Genomic DNA, 23272 nt, shown 5'->3' with positions numbered 1-23272 from the left:
TGAATACTTTGTGTTCCAGACATTCACTACGCTCTCAGAAGGAATTCCTTCATAAATCAGTTTTAAATAAATAACCCCTATTCTGAATCTATGTCCCCTAGTTTGAAGTTTCCTCAATAATGAAAACATCCTCTCAACATCCAACCTGTTAGGTCCCCTCAGAATGTTATATGTTTTCTAAAATGTAATGAATAAAGGCCTAACCTGAGTGGCCATTCTCGATATGTCAACTTCTTCATCCCACGAATCAGCCTAATGAATTTCTCTTGAACTGCCTGCTATGCTAACACATCCTTTCTTAAATATGGAGACCAAAACTTGACACAGTTGTTGGCCTCACCAACATCCTGTGTGATTGTAACAAGTCTTAGCTACTTTTAAACTCCAGCCCGTTAGCAATAAAGGCCAAAATTCTGTGTGACTACTTAATCGTTTGTTGCACGTGCTGCACCTTTTTGAAGCTTCTCTCCATTTTAGTGCTAATCTGCCTTTTGATTCTCCCTACAAAAGTGACATGATCTTGCACTTTCCTGCATTATACGCCATCTGCTAAGTTTTCACCTGCTCATTAACCTACCTATAGTCTTCATCACAACATACTTTCCCACCTGTTTTTACATCATCAACAAATTCCTCAAATTCCCTCCTCTAAGGCATTTGATATAGATATTAGTTAATTGGGGCCCTGGTACTAATGCTTGTAGCACTCTTCGAGTTACATCTTTCCAACCCAAAAAAAGACATTAGTCTCGACTCTGTCTTGTGCGTGTCTCAGTTCATTGCCAACACATTATCCCCAACATTGTGAGCCCCTAGCTTGTACAGTAACGTATTATATGTCATCTTATCAATTGTCTTCTATTAATCCAATACACAACATCTACTGGTTCCCCTTTATCAACTCTGTTTGTTATATCATCAAAATACTTTAGCAAATTTATCAAACATTTTTGTTTTCACAACCAAAAATATTCCCTGTTTGTTATTGTCCCCAGTTAACCTAGGAGTTTAATAATGGTATTTGTAAAAGGAAACTATTTACTGCAATTGTGATAGATCCTTGGAGTCTGCAGAAAAATTTAGAGCTGAACAACAAATGGAAACCGATTAACAGGCAGCTGTTCTGGTATATGTGGTAAACCTCTATGTTTATTGCTATGATAAAGGACATATAAAAAGACAAAGAAATTACAGAGAGTGCAGTCTAACGTTGGCACTTGACTAGTTCAAACCATACAGAATATGGTTATCGGAATAATTGACACACGAATTCGTTATCAGGTGTAGTTGTGTTTTATAATTTTCAGTGTTGATGTCTGTTGTCAAGTTGTAGTACCACTGATCATTATGGTAGTGAATGGTGGCCCACATGTAGTGTTGACATTTTCTCTTTTCATCAACTTGTGTCTCCTAAAGTTTTTGCTTCAAGGCTGCTTGCAAGCAAGACCTATTGTTTGTGTGACTACTGGTTTCTTCACCAGATCGAAAATATCCTTCAGTATGCAACAGTCTTCCATCCTGGAAACATGGTGAAGCCGAGCAGATTACCTCTCCTTGATGATTATCATTATATTTGGGAGCTTTGCTGTTGAGTGAATTGCTGCATATATGGTTTTGTACTTTTTTGTTACGCATGATGGGTTAACTCCTGACAACCATGATCCCGGTTTTATAACTTTTTAAAAAAAAATTGATGTCACAATTTTCATTTGTAGGTGTAATATATTTTTATTGCTTTTAATTGTAATCTCCCTATTCTGAAATTGGCAAAGACAAAAGGTCTATGTCATCAGCAGAGGAAAAGGATATAGGCAATCTCTAGTAAGGAAGATATGTCTTATGGTTTTCTAAGGATTCGGGAGATTTTATTTATGGAAACGCTGGTGGCAGAAGAATGATCAGAACAAGCCTTGTTGCTGGTGACTGATTTAAGAAACTCTTTGTAGGGTGAGGAAAGTGTAGGAAGACTATAATTTACTGCTCAGTGAAATGGGGATTGGGGAACCCATTGAAAAGTGGAGCAGCTGTTGTATTTTGCCATCAGGGCTGCAATTCTGTAGAGATTGCGATACACTAAAAGGAGAATGTTCCACTCTGTAATTTAAAGTATAAGTTGTCTACAATCAGAAAATAGTGTTTTAGTCAACTCCACTCAGTAGTTTTATTTTAAATATGAGCACTTGAAACACTTGGGGGAAAAAAGGGTAATCAAAATAAGATGGCGAGATGCAGTGAAAGAAACACTGGGAAGAATAAATGATGACCTGATTAAAATTAAAAAAGAAAGAATTGATGTATTTCTTGATGTATCAAGAAGTATGTAGCATTAGATTGTTTTCCATTGATTGTCAAGATGACAATAAACAGGGCACAATTCTAAAATAATCCAAGATAGAGGCAAGATTAGAAAAACTTCTGTAGAGGCAATGATTAGAATGTGGAATTCTCTACTGAAAACCATTAGTGAATCCAAGTGCATAAATTCTTTTTAAAAGCAATCTATGGGTATGTGACTGAAAGAAATATTAAGAGATGGGCAGCAAGGAAAGTGGGATTAGCTTGATGGTTCACATGGAGAAAACGATGGGCAAAATATTTTCGACAAACTTCCTGTTTCTGGGCTGTAATATTTAGTAACTCCAAATAAAATTGACAGTATTATTTTCTTTTTCTGGGTAACTTGTACTTTAAACAACAGAGAGGGACATTTCACTTTTTTGTGTTTATCGCTTCTCCAAAGAAATACAGGCTGTTGCAGCAAAAGACGACAGTTGCTCCTTGCTTTCTGTGGGATCAAGTATCCCCATATTACAAGTCATAATCTAGTCTCCAAGCACTTTCCTCAATTGTTGGAAAGTTTCTTTCATTTAACAACAGTAGTAAAGCCTGTTCTGATTGTTATTTGTCCTGGCCATGCCAGAACAAACCTCTCAGAATCTTTCGAAGACTGCAGAGAACATTTCCCATCTGCATCAGCTGTGGTAGCTAGGAAAGGTAAGCAACCTTTTCCATCTGACCACACAAAACTCATGTCAGTGTGTGATATTCCAGATTTGTAGGGAAACCTGATCACAAAATGACTACCTCTGCTCTCTTTGTCCATGGTCACATGAATGCATTAACTTTGTAAGTAGAAATGTTAATTTTACCATTCCTTGATTTCAAATCCTCTTCATCTTTGATGGAAATAGATAATTTATAACACGTGTTCACACTCCTGCAACTTTCAACACCATTTTAGGAGACTTAGGATCTACTTATGTTATACTTTGAATACTGCCATTGTCTCAAATGATAAATATCTTAGCAGCACCTTTTTAGTAAAACAATCTGAATCATCTTTTCATCTCCAGTATTGAAACCATGCAGCCCATGGACTTCAGTACAGGTCTCTTGACCAGCTTCAGTTATTCTAAATTTAAAGCTACAGTGCTTAAGATTCAGTCCTAAAAAAGTCATCTTGTAAACCTTCTATTAGGAAAAAAGCCTGCAGTGGGAAATTTTGGCAACACCCCCTTGTATACATTCTGTTGTTAAATTTATGTTACATTGTTACCATCTCAACTAATACAAACAATCTTATCATTATTTATTTTGTAACCCTGAATAGTCTTGCAGACTCTCAAGTCATTCCTTAACCTCATCTCGACATGCATGAGGAAGCTACCAATGTTTAATTACTGAATTGCATGAAAAACCTTAATCAATTCGATAAATTGAATGAATTGAATTGAATTATATGTATTCAAACCCACTGTAATACTTGTTTTTTTTTGTTATGGTGCAGAGTGCATGGAATATAGTAATTAAGTTTGACATTATATTAAGGCAAAACTGCTAATGTTCAATCTATCTGACTTAATTTAACAAATGAATTAGGTTTCAAACTTTTGGCTTTACGAAGATACCATTCTTACAAATACAATTGAATTCAATGTTTCTCTAATAGATTCAGTGATGTGATTGGTTAGATATTGTTTGTTGGTTTTAAACTGTTCAAGGCTTTGAGAAATCGCTTGTGGGATTTGGTGAGTGAACAACAAATTAAAATTGTTTTCTAAAAACCTAATTTATAAGTTCATATGACACGAACTTGGTTGAAAAGACTGAAACTGTTACATGTCCGTTACTGTTAGTGTTTCTTCCAGGTGTTCAGAAAGATGCTTTAGTTCAATCCAGTGTTTAATCTGTACATGCTACAGTATGTATTCAACATTACTTTTGCTATTATACTTTATTTGTAGAGTAGGTTTTTCTTTTTGCCATTAACATGTTAAGGGAATGTCATCAACACATGTTCTCCTTAACAATAATGATTTTCTGTCAGGGAAAATCATTTACTTCCTTCACTCATGATTATTCCTCTGTTTTGTTTTCTTTTTGCCTGTTTTGAACTCCTGACCTGCGTCCCCTCTCCCCTAACACAAGATTATGCTGAGCAGCTGCGAAATTTGCAGAAGACAAAAGAGAAGCTTGAGATTGCATTAGAAAAACATCAGGATTGTACGTATTTTGATTTTTATTGTTTCTTATTGAGAGATTGAATTCATTGAGTTTTTGGGATGGTAATCTATTTCTTTCATTAATAACATAAATAATTAAAGTCAAAAATTTTACTGAATTACTTTGTCTTTGAAGACACCAGTAGCAAACATAGACAACGATATGATTCCATTATTAAAAATTATGGAAGAACATTTCCAAAAGTGTTTTTTTAAAAAAAAGAACCAATGTTATTAATTTTAGAAGAAAATAGTACCTAGTGTCAGTTTTTAAAAGTTCACTTGACAGGACAATACAATTAGATGGTTAGTGAAATTTCATTTACCATAAGATAATAGTATGTAATATTTTTATTCCAAATTTTAATCAGCCTCAATGAGAAAACTTCAAGAACAGAATGAGGCATATCAAGCCAACAGAGCAAAAATGGCAGAAGGAATGGCACAAGCCTTGGAAAAGAAGGATCAGGTAACCTGAATGAAGTTGCAGACTATAATAGTTCTGATGCAGGTTCACTGGACTCGAAGCGTTAGCTCTATTTTTCTCTCGACACATGCTGCCAGTTTCTCCAGCCCTTCCTAGTTTCATAACATAATACTATACCAGATTTGAATGTTTTGGATTGAAGTAGCCATGCAACATTATATGTATGATTACTGCAGGTTTCAAAGTCATTCTAGAACTCCTTGCAAATTCCTAAAGAGCCGCAAAATATTTTTAAAAATGTATCGTTGTAATCTCTTCCGAGAACACCACATTCTGCAGATCATTGCTCTGAGCTTTGCAGTAAGAAAGAGGAAAAGCACTGTTTAACATGCATTCTAAACTTGTTTTGTTTCCCATGCCTCCATGAAAAAACTCATTTATTTTAGCTGTTTAAACCTATTTGGACCTTACTAGTTAATAGTCTTAGAAGTAAGAGAAAGTGAGGACAGCAGATGCTGGAGAGTCAGAGTCGAAAAGTGTGGTGCAGGAAAGGCACAGCATGTTAGGCAGCATCCGAAGACCAGGAGAGTTGTCGTTTCAGGCATAAGCCTGAGTTTCAGAACACAGCGTTCTGTACCATCATCCCTGTCTGACAACTTAATGTATGTCAAATTTACAAGTAAAGGGGCAGTTGGAACGTGGAGGCCTTCAAAAATGAGATAGTGAGAGTCCAGAAGCACGGTGTTCCTATTAGTGTGTAGGGAATTTGGATGACTAGAGAGATTGAGGCTCTGGTCAAAAAACAGAAGTAGGTATATGGCAGGTATAGATAGCTGGGATTGAGTGAATCCCTCGAGGAGTATAAGGGCAGTAGGAGTATACTTGAACGGAAACTCAGGAGGTCAACAGACAGGGTTAAGGAGAACCAGAAGAGATTCTACAAATACATTAAGGGTAAAAGAGTAACTAGAGAGAGAATAGGGCCCTTAAAAAATCAACAAGGCTGTTGTCTGTTTGGACTTCAGCAAGGCGTTCAATAAGGTTCTGCATGGTAGACTGTTTACCAAGATTATATTACATGGAATCCAGGAAGGACTAGCCATTTGGATACAAAATTGGGTAGAAGGCAGCAGACAGAGGGTGTTGGTGGAGGGTTGTTTTTCAGACTGGAGGCCTGTGATCAGTGGTGTGCCACATGTCAGTGCAGATCCACTGCTTTTTGTCATTTATATAACTGATTTGGATGTGAATATAGGAGGAGTGATTAGTAAGTTTACAGATGATACCAAAATTGGTAGTGTAGTGGACAGTGAAGAAGGTTAGCTCAGAGTACAAAGGGACCTTGATCAGATGGGTCGATGGGCTGAGGAGTGGCAGATGGAGTTTAATTTAGATAAATATGAGATGTTGCAAATCAGAGCAAGGCTTAAAGACTTATACACTGTGGTGTGTTGCTGACCAAAGAGACTTTGGGGTGCAGGTTCACAGTTCCTTGATGTGGAGTCACTGGTAGACAGGGTGGTGAAGGAGGACTTTGCTACATTTGCCTTTATTGGTCAGTGCATTGTTTTGGGTTGGGTTGTCATGTTGGGGCTGTACAGGACATTGGTTACACCACTTTTGGAATACTGCATTTAGTTCTGTTCACCCTCTTGTAGGAAAGATGTTGTTAAGCTCAACAGGATGCCAAAATGATTTACGAGGATGTTGCTGGGGTTGGACTGATTTGGAGATGCCAGTGTTGGACCTGGGTGTACAAAGTTAAAAGTCACACAACAACAGATTATAGTCCATAAGGTTTAATTGGGAGCACTAGCTTTTGGAGGGCTGCTCTTTCATCAAGCGTTGGAGGGTTTGAGCTATAGAGGAAGACTGAATCGGCTGGGGCTATTTTCCCCAGAGTGTTGAAGGTTGAGGGGCGATCTTATAGAGATTTATAAAATCATGAAGGAATAAGATGAATAGTCAAGGTGTTTTCCCCAGGGTAGGGAAATCCAAAACTAGAGGACATAGTTTTAAAGTGAGAGGGGAAAGGTATAAAAGGAACCTAAGGGGCAATATTTCACACACAGGTTGGTGCACGTATGGAATGAGCTGCCAGAGGAAGTGGTGGTACAGTTACAACATTTAAAAGGCATCTTGATGGGTACTTGAATAGGAAGGGTTTAGAAGGGATATGAACCAAATGCTGGCAAATGGTACTAGATTAATTTAGGATATCTGCTTGGCCCAGACATGTTGGTCTGTTTCCATGCTGTACAACAGAGTCTAAATGAATCAACCAAAAGATGTGCTTTATGGACTCCATAAATGCTGTGTTAATTTATGTGCATTATATTTTGCATCTGTACCTTTTTGAAAATGTTTCTGCAATTCTAGTTTTGAAAGAAAATTAATTGTCATTTTTATTTTCAGGACTGGATGCTGAAAGTTTCCATTCTTGAAAAGGTATTGCATTTTCATAGCTTTTAAGTATTGTCTATTATTATACTATTCACTGGCTAAAGAGAATTAAGAAATATGGTATTTAAGCTTTTGATTTTCTGATTGTACAATCCAGACCAGATGTCCTATGTGCTGGAAGTAATCATCCAGAATGGTATTAAGTCATTTGTGATTTTCTGACACCCATTTTGTATGCAATGAGATCCTTCAAACAGTGGTTAGCTAAATGATGGTTAATTTGTTTGATCATATTGGATGAGGTGCAACTGATGACATGACAAAGCATTGCAGCTCCAAGTGACAGAACACTGTTTGGTTGAAAGACTCCTAGATTCCACCCATGTAACAGTATCTTCTCCCTTCATCAATGCTAGCAGGAAAGAATTCCACTTGTTTCTTGCTCACCTTGTCTACAAGGAACTGTATTATGTTTGCTTGCTTTCCTCATAGCTACTATAATGCGTCATTAAGGTAGTCAACTATTACCAACCTTTTTATTATCACCGTTATTATGTATGTGACTACCAGGGTGGTACTTTGTGCACTAGCTGAGGTTATCATGAAGGTCCAACCTTCTCAAGCTCTTCCTTCATCTGAGATATGGTGACCCTCAGATAAACCACTACCAGTCATCTCCCTCTAGTGAGAGAGTGCATCCATGCACACACAAAATGGTTTTCAGAATTGCTTAATGGCATTGATTTTTGAAATTATAGATTTTAATAGCCTTTTCTTTCTCTTTTATTAACTTGTGTAGGAGAACGCAATGCTTGAGAATCAGCTGAAGCAAATGAAGGATCACAGTTTAAATCTGTTCCAGAAACGAGATGAACAGGATGAACTGGATGGATTTCAGCAGCAAGAACTTGCCAAAGTCAAACATATGGTATAAGAAACAGAACATGAGTATTCTCACAATCTTCCATCATTTAGAAAGCCTCATTGCTTTGTATAGTTTCTAGCGAAGATAAATTTTCCTCTGACGGAATTTGGAATGAGTTAATTTTTAATCACCTAATGTATCTGATATAATGTTACATTGCTCAGAACCCTTATTTATGAGGTTAGTGATGTAACCCTTGGGCCACTGGCAAGCAATTTCTTGTTGCCCTGTAACTTAGTTTTGTTTGCACTTAAATTACTTGGGTTGTTAGGATTAAAGGTGTCATATTTAAACTTAAACCTATGTTAAAACATTTTAATTCTGATCTAAAACTGATCAATAAAGAATCATTCTTTTATTTGCTTGACAGCTCTTGAGGAAAGAAGAACTGTTGTGCAATATTGAAAAGGAACTTGAAGAGCAGAAAATAGAACTCAATCAAACCAAAGAAGAGCTGAAGCTCTCCAATAAGAAATTCCTAAATCAAGACGAAATGCTGGAGCAGCTGCAGGCACTAAATGCAGATATTAGCAAAGAAAGGTAAAAAAATGTTTAGAAAAAAATGTCAGAGTTCTGAATCATTTTTTTCCCCATGATCTTTACAATTTTGTGTTAATTCAAAATTAACAGATATTTCTAGCCATGCAATGGTTCTATTCATTGCCATGGAATCATTTACCGCCCTTTTGGTTTAGAGATGGATACAGGAATTACAGATTTTTAAAAAATGCCTGAATGCAACACTTCTCAGTATTGTGAGCTTGGATTATGCCTTGAAAATTTTAGTTTTGTTGTACCAACAAAGTTCAGTGTAGGAAATGTGGACATTCAGCTGAAAAGTACATGTACATTGTAATATATTCATGTTTGTAGTTTCTTTTATTGCAAGTAAAGTGATAATTTTATAACTGCTATGCTGTGTGAACGTGGGAGCAGAAATTAGCCGTTCACTCCATCAACTCTGCTCTGCCATTCACTTAGTTCATGGCTGATCATTTACCTCTGTCACTTTCCCATACCATCAACATATCATTTGATCTCGTCAATGTCTTCAGAAATCTATCAATTTCTGTCTTGAACATGTCAATGCTTTCACGGTCCTTTAGGGTAGAGAATTTTAGAAATCCACCAAGTCTGAGTGGAGGAAGTCTTCCTCATCTTGGTCTTAAATAACTTACCCTTACTCTGAGACTGGCTGTCAATCTTGCCAAAGTGAGCATCCTGTTTACATTTGTCCTGTAAGAATTTGAAGTTTCAATGAGATCACCTCTCGTTGTTCAAAACTCTAGAAAAATACAGGCTCAGTTTCCTCAATGTCTGCTCTTAATACCATCCTGCCATCCCAAGGATAAATCTGTTGAACTTCTGTTATTTGTGCCCAATTAGCATATCTTTTATAAAGATTGTAACACTTTGCTAACTACTGACATGAAACTAAGAGATAAGTTGTTCTCCATTTTCTCTCTCCTTTCCTTTTCAAGTAGTCTGGTTAGATTTGCTACCTTCCAGTCTTATAGGAACCTTTCCAGAATCTGTAGAAGTTTGAAAGATATTCACCACCCATTATCTCCACAACCTTCTCCCTCAACACTCTGGGCTATGGATCATCTGGGCCAGGGGATTTATCAAATTTTAATCCAATTAACTTTTTAATGATGAGCTCTTTATTAGTACTAATGTCTTCAATTTCTCATTCTCACCTGTACCTTGGTTTCCTAGTATTTGAGGAATTTTTCTGTTCTTCCTCCCTGATGCCAAACAATGTTGCAAAATAATTGTCAGAATTGCTAACAGATTATCTTTGCTGTGTTGTTTTCTTTTAAATCCTGTTAAATTTTGTTTAATGTGCAGAGAAGAATTTGAGACTACAAAAGGAACTGCAGAAGGGAAAATAACAGAGTTAGAATGCAGAACACAGGAATTACAGGATGTGATTCAGAGACTGTCAGCTGATTTACAGAAGGTACAAATGTTTAGAGTTTCATTCAGTAATCATTGGTGTTATGGACCAGGCTAGAATCCATCAATATATTCTAAGAAGGGAGCCTAGACCATGACCTTTTCTTATTTTAAGGGAAGATGTGCAGTGGATATTCTAGGTATGATGCAGCTGGTCAAACCATTCAGTTTTAAGCAAAACAATTTATTTAAATGCTGCAGTTGAAACACGTACGAAAGCAAATGGAATTTAGAATAACTTAATTATTCAAAAACTTAATTGATTCAAAACAACAACTTAACTAAGGAGGTATTCTTCAATTCCTGCAATATCCCATAAACATACCCTTTAGCAAAAGGTAAATTCAAACACAGGTTCTTACAAGCAGGAGCGATTTCAGAGAGGAAAGTCAGCCAGGATCATCTGCTGAAGCATGGAAGCGTTTTGCACTGTAACAGCTTCTGCGACAGCTACCAGCAGCTTCTCTGCTATAACTAAACCAAGCTAGAAAAAAACCCTGAACTGTGAGAACTGGCCACTCCCCTGCCATTGTTAAAGTAGACATTTCCAGACATTTTGGCACCTCTGCCTTTCCAACCCCTTGGAAAACCAAAGGACAAAACAACCTTGTTAAAGTGACAACATCATCGTGTTGGTAATCCACTTCTTTGTTCAGCCTGATAGACATTTTAATTTGAAGAAAATTCATGTTGAAATTTGCTCCCATCTGGATTTGTGAATCTGTTTATTTCTTCATAACTAGAACCATGAAAAGTGCAAAGTTATAATTTAGCGTGTTTAAATGCTATGACCAATGACTTTGCCTTTGGTAATGTAATGTAGGTTTGTAGTTTATTATTATTTGAGATTTTAGGTTTGAAAATCAGGGAAAAGTGGATTTTGGTTTTCAGTTCTGTGAATTTTGTGTGTTATAATTTTCTTTTTGTAAAGATCAGATAGTAATTTTGAGCAGTGAACTAAAGATGGCTTTCCTAAGAAAGCACGTGATTTAAGTTAGGTGCATTCTTCACTTAGTTAGTTGCTGAATGTTTACTAATTTGAGTTTTTATGATACAGGAACAGTTTCAGAGGCCACTAGTAGTTTAAACTCAGAAGAAAAGTCAACCCAGTAGAAGGGGGGTTCTCTTTAATTTATAGAAGTCTCCAAGCTGTGAGAATTAGGAAAAAGCCTCAAGTTGTCAAAATTGGAAAGAGGTTACTGGGCATTTAGAGGTAGAAAGTGGTCTCCTAGCCATCAGAATTGAATAGAAATGTTGCATTGCTGAAACAGCTTAAGGAGGACTGGAAAGAGTCATTTGAAAAAATAATTAAAGTGAAGATAGGATACTTCATTGGGACCGAGTGACCACATAGAATGTTGCTGGGAAAAGGATTGAATCTATTTGCTGTTTGTTGAGATCTTTCTCAATTGTCTTAGGTGTGCATATTTTGCTTTTTTTTGCCTTTATGTAATAAACTTGTACTTCTCTATTTAAAGAACTTTGGCAACCTAGTCTGAATAAACTCAGTAACTGACAATTACAGGGACCAAACCTTAAAAGTAAAACATGATCTACCAAGTCAGTTTTCACTTTGAGATCTGACTTGTCCAGTATTATCATCAGCTGGGGTCATAACAGTTATAATGAAAAAACATGTTGTTACTACAAGTTTTACTTAATTTTCATAGTTCAGTCCATCAAACAAGTATGTATTATAATCCTCTAGAAAATTATTTACATGGGCCACCTCAGGAAGTAAATATTGTGCTGCAGTTAGTATAAACCATATTGTTAAAATACTGTGAAAACAAATCAAAACATTTAATGCTAGAGATGGATCATATTGAACTCCAGAAATGCTTTGTGATGCATCAGTTAATTACATGATGACTACTACCTGTCTGTGGTAAACAAGTTTTATCATTCTCATTGCTTTTAGATATAGTGGACCTTGCAGCTTATTGTGATTCTCACATGTTAGCGAGTTCGCATTTTTAGTTATTGTAAGCTGTCATTAGTTGCCTTGATTTCTCACTGTATCCATGTTTTCTTTTGAAATAGGCATCTGCAATGACAGAAGAGAAGGGAAAGTTTATAGAGCATCTGCAAGCAAAATTATTTTCCCTAGAAAAACGGTTAGAGGGAAATTATTCAGAGGATGAACATATTCAGGAGCTGCTTGAAGAGGTATTATTAACAGAATGAAAAATTCCTATATTATGCCACACAATAAATGTTTTTTTTAGAGGTTTTCTGTTGTTTGATTATCTCTTGAAACAAATTATTATGCATGTGAGTACTACAGCATTTTTCTCTCATAGCGTGAATCATTTTACTCTGTCTTTATTGAATATATGTCATATTATTAAAGTTGAATTTAAATCATAATTATGTTGCTAACAAGTTATTGTGTTGTGCAGAAATCCTGTCTGGAACGGCAACTGGAAGAAACAAAGCATCAGTTCTTGGAAACTAAGACTAGCTACACTGTGACTGTTAGTACTCTCAAAACACAGGTATGTGCTTTCCACAGGTGGAATGTTTAATTATATAAAGTAATTAATTTCAACAATTCATTCAACCAAATACTGACCGTGTCTACATGTAAGTTGACCTCAGATTACTTCCAGAACCTTTTAACCTGGCATGAAAATCTTTTGTTCTCTCTTTTCTGTTTAACTGTATATCAAGTATAAAAGCGAATCACTGGCATTGGTGTGAGTGTTTTGCATTTTAAAATGTTATTGACATCCAACACAAAGCATTAGCTTGTGTTAAATTCTTGCGCATCTTCCTAACACAGCTTATGTCTGTGTTTGATTCGTTGCACCCAGTTATAAAGTAATAAATGAAGCATGCATTTATGGTGTGAAAAATTGAAGCTGATGACTGAGATGAAAATAGCATCTCATGACTGAAAAGTGGGGCAGACTTGTATGTAGAACACATGCAAAAACATGATTTTTGAGAATGGAAAGATTGATTTGACGTCTGTGTCAGGTTGGCTGACATGCCATGTTTTAGAATATGTTCACATTTTTGCCTTTTTAACTTTATTTTGCTGATTTGTTTTAGCTAGCCAAAGTAAATGATAAGGTTGTAGGAGTCCAGATTTTGATGAAGCAAAAAGATGACAAGGCTCAAGCTTTGAAAAGCAGGAATGTTAGTCAGGTGCCTAGATATTTCTAATCAACCTGTTTAGAGATGTTATTACACACCTCTGGAGCAGGTGGGACTTGAACCCAGGTTTCCTGGCTCAGAAGTAAAGGTATTACCTAAGTTATTGCCAACATATGACTGTAGTCCAATTACTTGGCCACTTGCCAATAATTTGTGGAATTCCTTTAAGTTTTAACGTGGCCTGAAAATCTTTTTTTATTCTCTCATGGCTGATTGAGAAAACACATAACACCTGAATGAATGAATTGTAACTATTCTCATTGATTTGGTCTTTCCTTGATGTTGGAATTCTCAAAGAAAATCAGCTACTGTTCCACCTGGTTCTAATATTCTGCTTACTTTGCAGATCAATGAGTTGGAAGCACAATTAAATTTGACCAAGGAAAAGCTAGTGCAGAATGAAAGTGATACGAATGAAAAAGAAGTTCAATTAAAAAAGCTGGTAAGAAAATTTAAATGAATTCATTATGAATCCCAAAAATAAAATCAACTTTTTAAAAGAAAAGCTTCGGATTTCATCTCGGTAATTGTATTTGTAGTAAGTCTAATTGAGATTTTGACGATGAGAATTACTTTTTCATAGCAAGAAGAAAGTGATGCTGAAAACAATAGATTGCAGCATCAAATTGCTGTTTTAAAACATCAGCATGCAGAAAGGACTAACCGAGTAGATGCACAAATTGCTGCTCTTGAAACTGCCCGTGAATTTGACAAAACAGCTTCACAACACAAGATAGTAAGTAATATACTGCCAGTATGATTTCTTTCAAAATGAAGATCTAAATTTTATGTTTATTTCTGTTTTTAATTCAGAGGCATTTGTTTACTATTTCAAAGGATTAAATATGTAGATACCTGCTTCTAATCCTTCGAGGCCATTAATTGGAGTTATGCAACCATTACTTACTGGCAGTCTTCCTTCACATGGTGAAGTGACAGTACCATTCGATCCTTGTTTCTAGCTTGCCAGAATGGAGGAAATCAGGAATTGGGTTGGGGGAAAGAGATAAATAGAATAGTGAAATCCATCGCCTTCCACTCTGGTCAAGATTTAGTTCTCCTGTTCCTAAATGTGGGTTGGGCACGTTCAGTGATGATTGACCCCACCAAACAGAAAACTCACTGGATTGAGCTCCATTCAGCTTGTGAAAAGCTGGGCATGCAGCCAGAACCCAGCTCCACAAGGGGGGAGCAGATAGTGAGGGAGAATAATGGTTGTAGGAGATTCAGTAGTGAGATGTACACACAGGTATTTCTGTAGACACAGACATGATTCCAATGTGTTGCCTCCCTGAGGCCAGGATAAAGGATGTTGCATGGCAACATGAAGGAGGAGGAAGTTTAACATTGGAACGAGACATGGATAGAAAGAGGGATGAGGTACTGTAGCAAACATTTAGGGAGTTAGGTAGCAGGTTAAGAAGCAGCATCTCAAAGATTCTGAATTACTCCAAGTGCCATGTGAGAGTAAGTATAGGAATAGGAAAATCGAACAGATGAATGCATCACTAAAGATGCAGAACAAAAGGATTTAGATTTCCTGGATCACTGGGTCAATTTCTGGGGAAGATGAGAGCTTATACAATTCCGATGGGTTGTACGCGAACTATAATTGGAAGGTTTGCTGAGGCAGTTGGTGGGAATTTAAACTAATTTGGCAAGGATGTGACCCAGTAGGCAGTGATGCACAGACAGTTATAGAAGAACCATGTCCGTCTATGTGGCAGTGAAAGGTAAGCTGTGAGAGAGCGTGGCAAAGCTGATGCCATTTATTTTAATGCAAAGAAGCTTGCAAGTAAGGCAGATGAGTTGATGGATGTGGATTAATGCATGCATATGTGATATCATTGCTTTCACCAAGACATGGTTGAAAGGAGCACAGTTCAATATTCTGGTGTATAGAAACTTTATACGAGATGGCGTAATGTGAAAGAGGAGGTTGTGTTGTAATATTGATTAAGTCAGTTACTGCAGTAAGGAGGGATGGTATGTTAAAAGATTTCTCAAATGAGACTGAAATGGCTGCAGGAATTCCAATGCTGGACACATGCGTCTTCTAAGCAAGAGAGACAGTTTACTTCAAGAGGTGAAGTTTGGTGCCAGAACCTCAGAAATGGCTCAGCATGGGTATGAAGTGAGGTTAACACGAGGTCAGGTCCCATGACACTCAAACGTTTGAGTGGGTGAGGCGGTCCTGAATAAATGTGGATCACCTGAAAGCTGAACGCAGTGCAGGAGCAAAACATACCTGGCCACTCCGAACAGCCAGAAAGGTTTCAGAATACATGGGTTCTGCCCCTCCATCTAGTGTCTAGAAATCCTTCAGAATCCAAGATGAATGCAGCCTCAATTCCATTACCACTGGAAGAAAAGGAGGAAACTCTCCCAAGACACTGCAGGCGCTGTACATGCCACTCATGTCCACATCTGAGTCAGTCAGAGGAACCAGACTTGGGATGAAAATATCTCAGGAGAAGCTACAAGACAAAGAGCTGGCCTATACCCCCAGACATAGTGGGGGAGGTTTGTAGTGAGTGGAAGCACGGTCATGACTGAGATCCTTGATTGGGGTTGTTAACCTGGGTTGATCAGGGGACCCTTCTGAGGAATGATCACTCATCATTCCGAAACATTAACTCTGAGTTCTCTGTACAGATGCCGCCAGACCTGCTGAGTTTTTCCAGCAGTTTGTTTTGTTTCCAATCAGGCATGGGGAGAAATTGAGGTCTGCAGATGCTAGAGATCAGAGCTGAAAATGTGTTGCTGGAAAAGCGCAGCAGGTCAGGCAGCATCCAGGGGACAGGAGAATCGATGTTTCGGGCATAAGCCCTTCTTCAGGAATGCCCTTCCTGAAAAAGGGCTTATGCCCGAAACGTCGATTCTCCTGTCCCCTGGATGCTGCCTGACCTGCTGCGCTTTTCCAGCAACACATTTTCAGTTCCAATCAGGCATCCCTGGCGAACAGATATGAGCCCGTGTAGATTGCACATGTAAATAAAGGATGTCTTGGTAACGGGATACTGGCCTATGAGTTCTCTTATTTAAGTCAGGCCACATAGGACACCATTGCTGTCTCGAGTCCACATACCAGCAGTAACTACAATAGCTTGCCAACTCGGATCTTGAAGAACTTTATAGCCATTTGGCCAAGGCTCAGTTTTGCTGTGGGCTGACCTAGGGTTCCCCTGCTCGGAATATGCCCTGCGTGATGCTCTGCAATTGCTTACATTCAAGTGATGTTTCCCAAGCTTTTGAGAAAGTGGATGAGAGTAAAGTGGTTGATGTAGTTTATATGGATTTCAGTAAGACGTTTGATAAGGTTCCCCATGGTAGGCTATTGCAGAAAACAGAGGCATGAGATGGAGGGTGATTTGGTGGTTTGGTTCAGAAATTGGCTGGCTGAAAGAAGACAGGGTGGTGATTGATGGGAAATGTTCATCCTGGAGTTCAGTTACCAGTGGTGTACCACAAGGATCTGTTTTGGGGTCACTGTTGTTTGTCATTTTTATGAATGACCTGGATGAGGGCGCAGAAGGATGAGTTAGTAAATTTGCAGATGACGGTAAGGTTGGTGGAGTTGTGGGTAGTGCCGAAGGATGTTGCAGGTTACAGAGGGCCATAGATAAGCTGTATACTTGAGCTGAGAGGTGGCAAATGGAGTTTCATGCGGAAAAATGAGGTAATTCACTTTGGAAGGGGCAACAGGAATACAGAGTACTGGGCGAATGGTAAGATTCTTAGTAGTGTAGATGAGCAGAGAGATCTTGTTGTCCATTTTACATAGATCCCTGAAAGCTGCCTCCCAGGTTGATAAGGTTGTTAAGAAGATATACGGTGCGTTAGCTTTTATTGGTAGAGGAATTGAGTTTCGGAGCCACAAGGTCATGTTGCAGCTGTACAAAACTCTGGTGTGGCCGCACTTGGAATATTGTATACAATTCTGGTCACCGCGTTATAGGAAGGGTATGGAAGCTTTGGAAAGGGTTCAGAGGCAGCTTACTAGGATGTTGTCGAGAGTGTGGTGCTAGAAAAGCACAGCAGGACAGGCAGCATCTGAGCAGACATTTCGGGCATAAGCCCTTCATCAGGAATTGGGATGCCTGCAACGTTGATTCTCTTGCTCCTCGGAAGCTGCCTGACCTGCTGTGCTTTTCCAGCAACACACTCTCGACTCTGATCTCCAGCATCTGCAGTCCTTGCTTTCTCCTTATTTTACTAGGATGTTATCTGATGAGGAAAGGCTGAGGAACTTGAGGCTGTTTTCGTTAGAGAGAAGAAAATTGAGAAGTGACTTAGTTGAAATATACAAGATAATCGGAGGGTTAGATAGAGTGGAAAGTGAGAGTCTTTTTCCTCGGATAGTGATGGCTAGCACGAGGAGACGTAGCTTTAAATTGAGGGATGATAGATATTGAACAGATATCAGAGGTAGTTTCTTTAATCAGAGAGTAGTAGGGGCGTTACTGCCCTGTCTACAACAGTAGTAGACTTCCAACTTTAAAGGCATTTAAATAATCATTGGATGAACATGAATGATAAAGGAAGAGTATAGGTTAGATAGGCTTCAGATTGGTTTCACAACTCTGTGTAACATCGAAGGCCGTAATGTTCTATTCTATGTAAGCTCAGGTAAGGTGAGGGTGTCCACTTCCATTGGGATGCCATGTAGTTCCCATGCTCCACTTGCCACATTTTCTAATGGCAAAACTAGTTGTAATGCTTGTTTGAAGTCCAGTTGGGCTTCAGCTAAGTGCTTTTGCATGGCTCTGTCATTAATCCCACTCTTATTGCCACTTAGAGAGCTGCAGAGAGACCGGTTTCCCATCACCAAGTCACCCCTTATTTACATTTGCGCTGTATATGGGCTGTGGCCTGAAGAGACCTTTTGAATTTCCTGTTTAGATCTGTCAGCCAGGGCTGACACAACCCCAATCAAGGATCTCCCAGGGTATGAGATCCACCTGGCCATATTTCAAATCACTACAGAGGCCATATGAGTAGAACTTAAAAAGGGAACAATCACTTTGATAGGGTTGTACTGTAGATCCCCAAACAGTCGAAAGATAGGAAGACAAACTGAATAGGTAAATTGGATAATAATGGTAGGGAACTTCAACTTCCCTAAAATAAACTAGCTCAGGCTTAGAGGGGCAGAAACTTAAAATAAGTCAAGCAGAGCTTTTTAAGCCAGCGCATAGAAAGTATTACAAGAGGAGGAGCAAAGCTGGAGCTAATTTTAGGAAATGAAGGCAGACAGGAAGTAGATGCGGCAGTGGAAGAGCATCTCTGTGATAATGGCCATAATTTAGTAAGATTTAAGGTAATTATGGATAAGGACAAAGATGGATGAGAAATGAAGGTTCTGAAAAGAGGAAGGCCGACTTTAGTAAGATAAGACAGGATCTTGCCCAAGTGAAATAGTATTATCTACTTGCAGGAAAATCCACACTAGAGCGGTGGGAGACATTAAAAAATGATGATAGTGAGAATGCATGGTCAGCATGTTCTGGTAAAGTTGAAGGGTGGGACCAATAAATGTAAAGAACCTTGGTTGCCAAGAGGTTCACAACCTCTTGGTTGCCAAGAGGTTCACAAGCTTGATTAAGGAAAAATAATGAAGCTTATGAAAGATACCAAAGGCTCAAAACAGTGGAAACCCTAGAGAATTTTAGAAAGTGCAGGAGGCTGATTGAGAAAGAAATTAGGAGAATAAAGGGGGGAACATGAAGAAACACAGGCTGTTAGCATTAAGGAAAATGTAAAGGCATTTTCTAAGTATATTAGGGGTCATCAAGATCTACAACGCAGAAAAAGTGCCCTTCAGCCCATTGTGCCTGAACTAGTCAAAAACAAGCATCTAATTTCAAATACATGGCTCAAATATTTGAGAGTTTCTGCCTGTACCACCTTTATAGGCAGTGAGTTCTATATTCCCACCATCCTCTAAGTGAAAATATTTTTCCTCACATCTCCTCTAAACCTACTACCCCTTTCCTTAAATCTATCCCCCATGCTCATTTATTTCTCCATTAAGGGGAAATATTTCTTCTTGTTTACTCTTATCTATGTCCGTCATCTCCATCATGTTCCCTCTCAAACTCCTCTGCTCTCAGGAAAACAAAGCTCTTACACTAATTGAAAAGGAACGTATTATGTTCCCCAGCATGGTGAACATGACAAGATATAATTTGCAATTATCAGTATGCATATACATCTATTTGTGTTTACTTGTGCATAGAGCCAATTCCAAAAGAAAAATGAAGAACTAAGTGACAGGCTTAATGATACAGAAAACACGTTGAGGAAAGTTGAGTGTGAACTGGAAAAATCAAAGGTTAGTACTAGTTTCTAAAATTACAATCCAGAATCGTTTTTTTAAAAGTAATATTTTTAATGATTTTTTTCATTCCACATAATGTCACTACTGTTCCAGGCTGAGAAGGCAGATTAGAGACTTGTTTCACAACTCCTAATGATCATGTTGGGTGACCAATTGCTGGAACATTTCGAAAACATCCCCATTTCAAAATATAATTTTTATTTTTAAATTTGCTAAGCTAATTGCTGTATCAACTTCCTTGTTACTTCCTTTCTACATGGAATTGATACTTTGTATGACACTTTTTTCTATTACATTAACTTATGCTAAATATCTGTAGGAATATAGTAATTGGATGTTTGAAGAGCACATTAACTAGTTAGCAATCTATTACAATCGTGATTCAAACTCCATTTTACTGTCTATTGAATAGTCTTAACAGGTATAAAAGGTTCTATAATGTACGAAAATCATAAAATTAAGACTGTTCTAGTTAGAACGATTAAAAATATTTATACTTTTTCATGATTTGTAATTTCAACATATGATATTCTTCTAAAAATTAAGCATAGTTTGTAATTAGTGTCTCCTTTATTTGACTTCTCCCACATGGTTTCTATAGCTGGGAAAATGAGAAGCTTGCATAGCTGACCTTTGTAGCCTGTGGAAAGAATGTAATTGGAATACATTGTAAAACAACATTCTGTTGTTGTGAAGCACTTACTAAAGCTATCAACGAATAGTGATCCTATCTGGTGCAGAAAGCAAGCATCAAATTAAGAAACCTGAAAAATCTTTTATTATTAATTAAACTGTCATTTTGAAAACAACAGCAGTATTTCACAACAAAAACAGAATCGCTGAAAAGTCTCAGCAGGTCTCGCAGAAAGTAGAGCTAAAGATTCGCATCTAGTGACCATTCTTCAAATACTTCACAATAATTTTATTCACAAAATAATTTTATAAGCATACTGCAATATTAGATTGCAGTAGTTGGCGGCACGGTGGCACAGTGGTTAGCACTGCTGCCTCACAGCGCCTGAGACCCGGGTTCAATTCCCGCCTCAGGCGACTGACTGTATGGAGTTTGCACATTCTCCCCGTGTCTGCGTGGGTTTCCTCCGGGTGCTCCGGTTTCCTCCCACAATCCAAAGATGTGCAGGTCAGGTGAATTGGCCATGCTAAATTGCCCGTAGTGTTAGGTAATGGGTAAATGTAGGGGTATGGGTGGGTTGCGCTTCGGCGGGTTGGTGTGGACTTGTTGGGCCGAAGGGCCTGTTTCCACACTATAATCTAATCTAATCTAATCTAAAAAGATGTAGCTCTAATTGGGAAATATCCAGTATGATGAACATGCATCAAAATTGTTTTTTGTAAAATGAATATTTTTACTAATATTAAATATAACTATCTTGTCAACACTTCACTATTCCAGCACATATCCTGAAGCTTAGCTTGATATTAGCTCAAAATATCTAATTTAGGTCATCAACAAGCCTTTTAACTAAAAATTCATTTTTATCAAGTAGGATTAGCATGTGGTATTTTGATATTGATTGGAAGTATTCAAACTATCTGAGATGCTGAACACTGCTGATTTCATTGGCTATCAAACATTTAAACAATGAAGTGAGTTGAGCAGATTTGAGTGCTTCTCTTTGATCCAAAGTTCCAACTGCCTAAAGAGATACAACAGTATTTAAGTAAACAATATTTTTGCTAGTGTTTAAAACTGGTGCACGATATGAGTACCTCACATCCATCACTTCCTCACACCACAACTTGAATAGTTGCATTAACCTTGCAATTAATCACAGCAATGTTATTAGCTTGCTCTTTCTCTTGCATACATAATAGCTAAGTTAATTTACTCCCCATAATTTAAAGCACTGTTAATTTAATGTGCAATTTAAATCTGATCATTGTGAAGTTTTAATTGTGTAATTATACTTAAAAAAAAAAAATCAAATGTTTGAATGCAGGAAGAATTAAACAGCAGAGAAACTATAAGCATTGAAATTGCCAAAGCATTAGAAGAGACCAGGAAGCAGAGGGAAGAATTGCAGCATAAGGTTTGTTCCAATTAATGATAAATGGTAATTAAACATCTGTGGATTTCTTTCTTATTGTCATACTAGCTAGTTTTCCTTAATTTCTAAAGACAATCAGGACAAAGCTCAGTTTCCAGAGTGAATCAGTGATGCTGTAGATTTAGGAATCTGCACTTTCTGAGGCTTGATTGTTTTAGTGGCAGAAGTATTCATCTGCTAGTGTGGCAATCACGAAATGCTGATGCCTAATTAAAGAATCTGTGCAACTGGTGGAACAAATTTAATATATAAATATCAACACTGTAGGCTCTGCAAAAAGAAGTTGTGAACTTTCTGAATTTTATTTCACAATTTATTTGTGATTTTTTTTTTAAAAGTTACTTATCTTTGTTTTATTTGGTAATCATCTTTTTTAATCCAGTCACAAATCACAGAACTTTATAGCACCAAAGAAGCCATTTGGCCCTTTGTTGCTGTGCTAGTTCAGTCATGCTTAGACTCATCTCTGTTTTATTTATTCAGGACCCAAAGTTCCTCATCTCCAAATCTCTTTGAAAGTTATTTATGCATTCAGCGTCCAGTATGTTTCCCGGTCAGACCTTTCAGGTTCCGAATAAATCTGAGTGAAAACACTTCTGTCATTCTCTCATTTAGATCGTTTGCCAATTATTTTAAATCTGTGATGTCTGACTATTGATTCACATTGCTTAGATTGTATCTTCTTTACTCCCTTCTATCAAAACTTCTGACTTTAAAACTTCAATTGGGTCATGTCTTAATCTTCTCTGATCAAAGGAGAGTTGTCCTAACGTTTCCAACTTGTGCTCATAATTGAAGTCCTCCAGCTCTATTAACATCCTGGCAAACACCATCCTTGCAAAGATTTTAAATTTTCCTAAATGCAGTCACTAAAATGGTCCAAGTACAGAAGTGTTTTTAAAAATCACTGTTGTTTAGGTCCTATATTAACTTTATATTGGCACACTATTACAAGTTTAGTCAGTTATAGATGAAGAAAAATAAATAATATATTGCTGCACATTTGGTTTAATTTGTATGTGACTGGTATTTCACTGCTTACCAGTTTCATTTGAATGAAACACTCAAAATTCAAGATAACCTGGTAATATTTTTGGGAGATGAAAATGTGTTGCTGGAAAAGCGCAGCAGGTCAGGCAGCATCCAAGGAGCAGGAGAATCGACGTTTCAGGCATGAGCCCTTCTTCGGGAATGAGGAAAGTGTGCCAAGCAGACTAGGATAAAAGATAGGGAGGAGGGACTTGGGGGAGGAGCATTGGAAATGCGATAGGTGGAAGGAGGTTAAGGTGAGGGTGATAGGCCGGAGTGGGTGTGGGGGCGGAGAGGTCAGGAAGAAGATTGCAGGTTAGGAAGGTGGTGCTGAGTTCAAGGGTTGGGACAGAGACAAGGTGGGGGAAGGGGAAATGAGGAAACTGGAGAAATCTGAGTTCATCCCTTGTGGTTGGAGGGTTCCTAGGCGGAAGATGAGGCGCTCTTCCTCCAGCC

At 37.8% G+C, this 23272-nt stretch overlaps 1 protein-coding gene across 3 annotated transcripts in view; it reads left to right on the top strand.

The window, feature by feature from the left end:
• Window positions 1-23272, top strand: part of golga1 (golgin A1) — a 53875-nt gene that overhangs the window by 10755 nt on the left and 19848 nt on the right. For all 3 annotated transcript variants that reach the window (XM_043720178.1, XM_043720179.1, XM_043720176.1), the window contains 12 exons: window positions 4429-4503; window positions 4874-4971; window positions 7345-7377; window positions 8132-8260; window positions 8628-8797; window positions 10109-10220; window positions 12260-12385; window positions 12619-12714; window positions 13725-13820; window positions 13962-14114; window positions 19617-19712; window positions 21680-21769. In XM_043720178.1, the coding sequence (XP_043576113.1) occupies window positions 4429-4503; window positions 4874-4971; window positions 7345-7377; window positions 8132-8260; window positions 8628-8797; window positions 10109-10220; window positions 12260-12385; window positions 12619-12714; window positions 13725-13820; window positions 13962-14114; window positions 19617-19712; window positions 21680-21769 (1274 nt within the window). The remainder of the gene's footprint in view (window positions 1-4428; window positions 4504-4873; window positions 4972-7344; window positions 7378-8131; window positions 8261-8627; window positions 8798-10108; window positions 10221-12259; window positions 12386-12618; window positions 12715-13724; window positions 13821-13961; window positions 14115-19616; window positions 19713-21679; window positions 21770-23272) is intronic.

The sequence above is a fragment of the Chiloscyllium plagiosum genome, chromosome 30 (genome assembly GCF_004010195.1).
Source record: "Chiloscyllium plagiosum isolate BGI_BamShark_2017 chromosome 30, ASM401019v2, whole genome shotgun sequence".
Taxonomy (NCBI): domain Eukaryota; kingdom Metazoa; phylum Chordata; class Chondrichthyes; order Orectolobiformes; family Hemiscylliidae; genus Chiloscyllium; species Chiloscyllium plagiosum.
The sequence above is the reverse complement of the archived record's forward strand: the minus strand, read 5'-3'. Positions and strand labels throughout refer to the sequence as shown.